Source organism: Priapulus caudatus, unplaced genomic scaffold (assembly GCF_000485595.1).
Source record: "Priapulus caudatus unplaced genomic scaffold, Priapulus_caudatus-5.0.1 Scaffold126, whole genome shotgun sequence".
Classification (NCBI taxonomy): domain Eukaryota; kingdom Metazoa; phylum Priapulida; class Priapulimorpha; order Priapulimorphida; family Priapulidae; genus Priapulus; species Priapulus caudatus.
The window spans coordinates 702,193-710,594 of NW_014577187.1; the positions used below are offsets into that span (position 1 = coordinate 702,193).

At 46.2% G+C, this 8,402-nt stretch overlaps 2 protein-coding genes across 3 annotated transcripts in view; one reads left to right on the forward strand and one right to left on the reverse strand.

The window, feature by feature from the left end:
• LOC106805772 (protein lin-52 homolog) overlaps positions 1 to 243 on the reverse strand; it is a 9,032-nt gene extending 8,789 nt beyond the window's left edge. Inside the window, exon 1 of one of the 2 annotated variants that reach the window (XM_014807489.1) lies at positions 209 to 243. In XM_014807489.1, the coding sequence (XP_014662975.1) occupies positions 209 to 227 (19 nt within the window). In that variant the 5' untranslated portion in view covers positions 228 to 243. The remainder of the gene's footprint in view (positions 1 to 208) is intronic. The other variant, XM_014807490.1, reaches the window with a different exon arrangement.
• Positions 244 to 273: 30 nt separating this feature from the next.
• The window catches only part of LOC106805773 (probable methylmalonate-semialdehyde dehydrogenase [acylating], mitochondrial), a 25,499-nt gene continuing 17,370 nt past the window's right edge, over positions 274 to 8,402 (forward strand). Inside the window, exons 1-7 of the mRNA XM_014807491.1 lie at positions 274 to 330; positions 627 to 671; positions 3,850 to 3,924; positions 5,445 to 5,685; positions 6,271 to 6,425; positions 7,410 to 7,557; positions 8,085 to 8,149. Coding sequence (XP_014662977.1) covers positions 289 to 330; positions 627 to 671; positions 3,850 to 3,924; positions 5,445 to 5,685; positions 6,271 to 6,425; positions 7,410 to 7,557; positions 8,085 to 8,149 — 771 coding nt within the window. The 5' untranslated portion in view covers positions 274 to 288. The remainder of the gene's footprint in view (positions 331 to 626; positions 672 to 3,849; positions 3,925 to 5,444; positions 5,686 to 6,270; positions 6,426 to 7,409; positions 7,558 to 8,084; positions 8,150 to 8,402) is intronic.

Sequence of the window (8,402 nt, forward strand, 5' to 3'; positions counted from 1 at the left end):
AATGCCATGCAGCGATGAATTCAAATGATGACAACACAGAACATAAGAATGTCAATAGAATATAAAAATATCCATCAAATATATACCCCGTACACATATAAATCTATGTTCTTTAATCTCTAATTCAAACAATTTGTAAACTACAAACTCTATAGCTACTTCTGTTAAATACAATCGTACAAACATAATCAACACAAAATTGATTTACCCGCACTGGGAGAGGCCATCTTCACATTCTCGCATGATCTCGCGTAACAAATCGAGATTGTGGGCGATTGTGGAATCATCATGGCTACCGTTCTCACTCGCGCTGTTCTTGGAAAGCCGCAGGTATTTCGTAAATATTTTAGTTCCATTACTTTTACAACTTTGTTTTATTATTTGCAAAACGTCGTATATTGTTGCTTTTAAATGCATTATTAAACTGTCATGGCTGCAAGAGCATGCTTTCTTATTGTAATTTTAATTTTAACAGCAGGCAACATGTTATCAACTCCAGGCACGCTGGTAGTGGTAACGTTCATGTTTGGAGTTTATGACATTGAATGTAATTAATGCCGCTTGTGCTGTGTCAAAAAATACAGTATAGATGTGACATAAAATTGTAAGCCCTTTCTCTTTTTTAGGTTTTTGGTTCGCTCAGTGGCGTCCGTTTCTATGCTGCATCCGTTGTAAGTAAAGTCATACGTAAAAGTAGTACTAGTACTAGTTAGTAGTACTAGTAGTAGTAGGCTATGGCTGTTTTAATATTGACGTCTGAGACACCAGGGGGAAAATTAAGTTTTTTTTTTTAAAGCCTAGGACACACTAGCGATTCTGTACGCTGCCCGGCAAGCCGCTATATGCCTCGCTCACGATTTTAGAACGCCGTTTAACCAGTTGCGCGTACAGCTGAACACACTGTACGGCTGTCCAATAGAGACCAATAATGTAACCCAAACCCAAGAGGGATAGGGTTACAAACGTGTCCCTATCCTTTTCTGCGGCCAGGAATGGCCCCGAGTGAATCACCTCGGGCGGTGTTGCTGGTGCCGTTTTCAGATACTAGAACTTCCAAACTGAGGGTTTATTCTTCAACACGAACCTTTCTCCGCCTTATCTGGGAACTACTATGTATCGCAATCACGCTGTATTAAACTAATCATAACCCTGTTACAAAAATTTCGAAGTGACGAGCCGCGCGAATATACTGAGCGCCATTTTCTGTTGACCTTCCTGACGCTTACGCCATTTCCCAATTCGCATACGCGCATCGGCAGAACGCAGCCGCCCTCCGAATTGCGTCGGCTGAATCCATGCACTCTTCAAACCGAAGTACGGTCACAAGTCAACAGACAATCGCGCGCTCAGTATATTCGCCGCTCGGTCCACTTCGAATTTTTTGCAACAGGTCTATATTAGTTTAATACAGAGTATTGCCGATACATAGTAAGTTCCCAGATAGCGGAGAAAGCGTTCTGTTGAGAATAAACCCAGTTGGAAGTTCTAGTAGGTCTGAAAAAACGCACCAGCAAAGCCGGCCCGAAAGTGATTCACTCGGGCATTCCTCGCCAGAAAGGCGATAGGGCACCACTTTGCTAACCTATCCTCTTGCCGGTTTGGGTTACATTATTTATCTACGTGCTCCAACTACTCGTAACGGCTTTCCTAGCTTTCGTTGCTACACTTGATTGGCTGCCCTAAAAAGCAAGCGCCGTATCGAACACGATGATTCATTGTTGGGCCGGCCTGGTGCAAGCGCATGCGCCATGCTACGGCAAGCGAGCGATGAAAAACCGGCGGAAATATTCAACATGTTGAATGCGAGCGATCAGCCGGGCGTATGGGATCGCGTGCGAAATACGCTGCCGTGAGACCGGACACACCACGCGGACCCGGCACCGTATTTATCGATCGCAAGCGGCCAGCGTAGAAAATCGCACAGTGTGTCCTAGGCTTTAAGTCTCTACATTGCCAAACTTTATTAATTTGCATACCTAGATGAGATTGGTGATTTGGTAAAGATGAGATTTACCTGCATGTGTCACTCAGGCTCAAGGGGTCGTTGTCGTATCAGGTACTACAGATATGTACCCGAAGTACATATATGTATACACAAAGTGTACCAGACTTGTGCTACAGAACTGTACCCTAACCCTAACCCTAAACATACCTTATATAAAAATATAAACATAATACTAAACAACCTAAAACTACGTCGGATACATATATGTAGTACCTGATACGACAACGACCCCATCTGCGTCACTCAGTGGAGTGTTGATCTTGAAATCAGAAACAAGTGTATCCCATAACTTTTAGCATATTAAATTACATATTGCATATCAACGTTATAAATTTGCTATATTAAAAATGGTTTAACACAATCGCTGTACTGTATTTAACTAATAACAATATAGGTAACAACTGAACCTTGAACATGAAAATGAATAACAACAGATGATAATACTTATAATGGCATAGCTCACTTTTTAAAGTTATCAATTTACCTGTCTTCCTGGAGTGATTCACAGGTAGCTCTGACCAATGAACATTGCAACATGAGCATTCTAAAAACTGTTGCTTGTAGTAATGAAATAGCAAAAGGTCAAGAGTTTGTTGTGCATGCTTGAAAAGCACTCATAAATAGGTTTAACTTACTGATAGAATATATTGCTATCTAAAGGCGTATTTACACGCACCGTGTAAACTATGCGGTACGACATGATTTTATGACCCTTGCGATATTGGATGCACAGGACGGATGTTCTAATTTCTTTTGACATTGCGTTTGCATTGTCATACACGGTGCGTTTTGGACGTACGTTCTAGACGTACGTCTAGGACGCATCGTGTAAATAGGCCTTAACGCCGTGCACTAGAATAACTGACACATTGTGTAGTTTATTTATAAGTACGTAATCATATGTTCCTAATTCATGTAAGCACTTCCAATTTCATTGCTGGTTATTAGTAAAAGCTCAATTAAAAATCATGTGCATTCATCTGCTGCTGTTAATAATTTAAAGCATAACCACTATAGTGTTGTGTAAAACAGATTTCTGAACTGCATTTTTGCGAGTTTGCTAGGTCGTACACTTGATGGTCTGGTCACTCATATTATAACATACAGTACACACATACATTTGGTAAACTCTTACTATATTTTTGCAATTGAACAAACTGTGTGTAGACTGGGACCGAATATTTAGTTGCATGAGCTATTGATATAAAACATTAAGAAATCTATTCTGTTAGGTAAGGTATGGTGAAATGGTACAAACTAATAAATACTAATATGAATTTGGCGGTGATGTTATGCACAGTTCTAAATCACTCAAGGCGTGAGCTATTATTTTGTTATCCAACAGTGCAGATTAGATAGCCATATTCTATTTATAATGGTCCTAGCAATCTTATACAAGCAGAACATTGGTTATCGTGCCTGGACCTTGGATCTATATTAACCTATACTGCAAGTACTATTGAAAAGGTGTAATAAAAATAATTACCTTGCAACTAGATTTTTAATAATAAAACAAAATTTCACAATAGATAATACATACACACATCACTCATTATCATTTCTTCAGTTAACCACTAGAAAGGCAATAAGAGCAACATATATATATACACATAAAGAGCAAATTACCATATAGGCACATTTCATATGTTTTAAGAAAAAGTTTGCTAACAAATTACAAAAGATGCACAAGGGTGCAGCAAAAAGAATGAAATCAAATTTTGATGAAAAATACAGAGTAAACAATCACACTTCATCTTTATGCAACATTTGATTCGATATCATGTATGTTTCTTTTATGTTATGCATGCACCTGTGTAATTTATGTGGTATAATATCTATTTCAGCCTACTACAAAACTTTTCATCAATGGAAAATTTATTGAATCCAAAGCAACAAAATGGATTGATCTTCATAACCCTGTGAGTAGCTTGTATTTACGATTTGATTTAATCTAACGCAGTGAAATGCGTGTGCATTTGTGTCTGTGATTATTTCTAATGTGTACGTACGTGTCTTTGTGTTGTGTGTTGCCAGTCATTGGTTATCTCACAGGAGATATATGATAGCTAGCCTACAGATGTGCATGCCATTTCAATATGTATATATTTTCACACGGTGTTAACCTACTCTGAGTATCTCTGTCTTACACAGAGCATAACTCTATATACATATATGCGGTTGAACATCTCCGAACTGATAGAATTTACCCATGTATAGGGGCGGCTTATGACGTGCGTAATTTAGCGGTTGGGGGTGAATTGCCTGATGGTCCAGCGTGCCTTGTGAAATTCCCTGGGAAAACCTCTGTAATGGATTAAATGGAGACGTAATCGGTTTTGGAAAGCAAACTAAGATATGATTGTAGGGTGTCGGCGAAAACATAGTTTCGTATGCAGAATGGGAATTGTGATGGCTCGGGGGGGGGGGGGGATAAACTGGGACGAAGGGTCGACAGGGGACCAGCGCTGGCTTTCTCGTTGATCGAGAAGTAGGAGCCGCTACATGGGGGGAGAGGGAGGAAGGAGTAGAGCAAGCCCTATAGGAAAAGGAACAACGGGCAGACAGGAGTCTCTCAGTTTCTTGCTGCTGCTCGGCGTGTAGAGACATATTAAACCACGTCTCCCTCTCGACCGTCTGTCCGATCTTCCCGCACAACACGGCCGTACGTGACCAGCTATCGTGTCCTCGCCGCTTCCGCGGTTAGAAGTGAACTGTTTCGCCAAGCTGCGAGTGGTTACCGCTGATGTTGAGGGGAAACCGCCGAGGCCAGGCAGCATATTAACCCACCCAGGCAGAATCTTTGCTGCTTTTACTGTGGTTTATTGCGAATATATCTTGGCAGCAGGTATTTGTTGCTGACGTTGAGAGCAGCCAGCAAACTGACCCTTGTAGGCAGCAAAACTGCTGCCTGCTGCCCGTAATGTCGAACCCCAGTAGTTGTGTAGATATATCATATGCTAACAGTAACACAAGCAGCCGAGCCACGTGCACATGGGCTGTTCCAATAATATCATTATAATTTATATATACAAATTATATTTACGGCCAAAGTTTAATATACGGGGGTGGCGAAACCACCGCTAGCTGCTGCTCGATTTAAAAAAAAGTGCCACTTTCGGGGTTAGAAATGAACTCACTGTTTTGCCAGGGCCGCGAGTGGTTACAGGTGACGTTGAGAGCAGGCACGCACGCCGACCTCTCGGGGGGCCTGCCGCTCGCTCGACTTCGATAATGAAATACGCGCTTCCTTTCAGGGTATTAGCCAGGAATGAGTATTGTGGAAGTACAGAAAAAATATTTGGGAGTGCAATTTTACAAATGTGAGATCAATATTTTAGGCCGTGCTACACATTTTTGGCCGTGCAGTTTCAAAACTGACCGTGCGAATCACGGCTGCACGGCTCGCTGGCTAATACGTTGCTTCCTTTCGCGCTCGCAGGCGACGAACGAGGTGGTGACGCGCGTGCCGGAGTCGACGCGAGACGAGATGCTGGCGGCGGTCGGTGCGGCGAAGCAGGCGTTCGGCGAGTGGTCGCGCACGACGATCCTCACGCGGCAGGCGTGCATGTTCCGCCTGCAGCACCTCGTCAAGCAGGAGCAGCGGCACATCGCCGAGAACATCACGCTCGAGCAGGGCAAGACGATTCCGGACGCCGAGGGCGACGTGCTGCGCGGACTGCGTGAGTGTAGCCGTGGGGACGGGGGGGGGGGGTTGTTGTTGTCGACACAGGTTAGTGACGAACGTAGACGTCCCTTATAATATAGTCGGGTTTATTTCCATGCATAAGTTACGGCATTGCATACGATATACGTTCACAACACTGTCGCTACCTAGTTGCGCCACGTAGTGCTAATCGTGCACGGGTAGTGATGAACGAAGACGTTGACTTAGTGAGATTTATTTTCTTGTATAAGTTACTACATTGCATACGATGTATGTTCACAACACTACATAGTTACTCCGCATAGCGCTAGACGTAGCGTCGAAAATATTGCTCGCGTTGGGATGGCGAAAAGTTCCCGTCTGGGTAGTCTTTGCGTGGGGCTCAACATTCGTAAGGAACTTTGGGGATTAAAATAGTGCGCTTGTTTGTTTATTGACAAAAAACACTTGAGAAGGAACTGGGATATTTCCAAGCAAAAAAAATTGTTCTTGTAATTTTAAACGCGTTTTTAAATCGGTGTCTTTTTTTGTGCGAACCGTTTTTTTTCGGGGATCATGCCTACCCTGGTCGTCGTGGCAACCGTGGTCGTCGTGGTTACAGAGGTTGTCGAGCACTCGTGCAGCATCACGTCTATGCAGCTCGGTGAGACGATGCCGTCTGTTGCCAAGGACATGGACATCCACTCGTACCGCGTGCCGCTCGGAGTCTGCGCCGGAATCACGCCCTTCAACTTCCCCGCGATGATTCCGCTGTGGGTGAGTGAGATCCGCGAGACGCCACAAGGCATGTGAGACACCGCGAGAGGCCGCGAGACGTCGCGAGGTGTGCGAGACGTTCGAGGCGTGCGAGATGCCGCGAGACGCACTGGACGCTGCGAGGCGCGCGAGATGCCGCAAGATGCGTGAGACACTGTGAGGCACGTTAGATGCTATGCCATAAGGCGCGTGAGACGCGTGAGACGCCATGCCATAAGGCGCGTGAGACGCCGCGAGACGCGTGAGACGCCATGCAATAAGGCGCGTGAGATGCCATGCAATAAGGCACGTGAGACGCCGCGAGGCGCGTGAGACGCCATGCAATAAAGCACGTGAGATGCTGCGAGGTGCGCGAGATGCCATGTAATAAGGCGCGTGAGACGCCGCGAGGCGAGGCATGCGAGACGCGTGAGATGCCGCGAGGCACACAAGTGTGTAATTGTAATATGTAGAATAAGTAAGCGTGTGTATAGGAGCGCTGTCGTTCATCAATCGCGTAACTGTGAGGTGAGCATGTGAGGCAGTCAATAAACGAAACAAAGAAGAAAACGTGATATTAAGAGGTTTACATTAGGTATAACATGGTTGCATTATTCTGTCTACGGGAGCACGGCAGAACCGTCGCCTCCCCCCAATCGCGGGCCGTACACACACTGAGCCTTCGCCTCGCCACTCTACCTGTTAACCTTGGCCCATCGAGAACCTGTTGACAACTAGGTCACGGACCTTTATTCACATACGTGCTCTACTCACGTACCGGGGGGCATTACTGAGGCACGTACTAGGGCACGCACGCACGCCCGTGCCGCGCATGGCGTGAGGTCAACATGTTATGATGACGCTGACGTGACGTCAACACGTTACGATTACGCGTGACGTGACGTCAACACGTTACGATGACGCTCGACGTGACGTCAACATGTTACGATGACGCGCAACGTGTCCACGCGTTACAATGACCTCAACGTGTCTCGTGTGTCGCAGATGTTTCCGATGGCGGTCGTCTGCGGCAACACAATGGTGCTGAAGCCATCCGAGCGCGACCCCGGCGCGACGATGATGCTCATGGAGCTCGCACAGGAGGCTGGGATCCCTGACGGAGTGCTCAACGTGATTCATGGCTCCGTGGATGGTGAGCACATGTGTGGGCAGGGGAGGGAGGGAGGGAGAGGAGGAGAGAGGAGAGAGGGAGGGAGGGAGAAGGAAAGAGGAGGGAGGAGGAGGGAGGCTGGAATACCCGATGGAGTGCTCAACGTGATTCACGGCTCCGTGGATGGTAAGCACGCATGTGGGCGGGGGAGGGAGGGAGGGAGAAGGAAAGAGGAGGGAGGGAAGGAGGGAGCACAGGAGGCTGGGATCCCTGACGGAGTGCTCAACGTGATTCATGGCTCCGTGGATGGTGAGCGTGCGTGCGGACAGAGGGATGGAGGAGGGAGAGAGAGGAGGAGAGAGGAGAGAGGAGAGAGGGAGGGAGGAGGAGGGAGGGAGCACAGGAGGCAGGAATCCCTGACGGAGTGCTGAACGTGATTCACTTCTCCGTGGATGGTGAGCACATGCAGGCAGGAGGGAGGCGGCCCAGATGCGACTGGGATTTGTCGCCGCGTGCACAGTGGTAGTAATACGTTTGCATTTTTACTCTTTTTTTTCTTTGGTGAACAGCTGTTAACTTCATCTGCGACAACCCCGACATCAAAGCTATATCCTTCGTCGGATCTGACCATGTCGTAAGTTTCTCAACGTCGAATACGATTCGGTGATTCCTGAGAGGAGTCAGGGCTAGTCGGTAATGAAAGCGATCTCTCATTTGTTCAGTAATAAGTAATATTAAGCTTTGTGAATTGTAACGAATCTTAATCGTTATAGCTTCATGTTGTGACGTGTGTTGTGCGCAGGGTCAGCACATCTACGAGCGCGGATCCCTGTAGCTTCATGTTGTGACGTGTGTTGTGCGCAGGGTCAGCACATCTACGAGCGCGG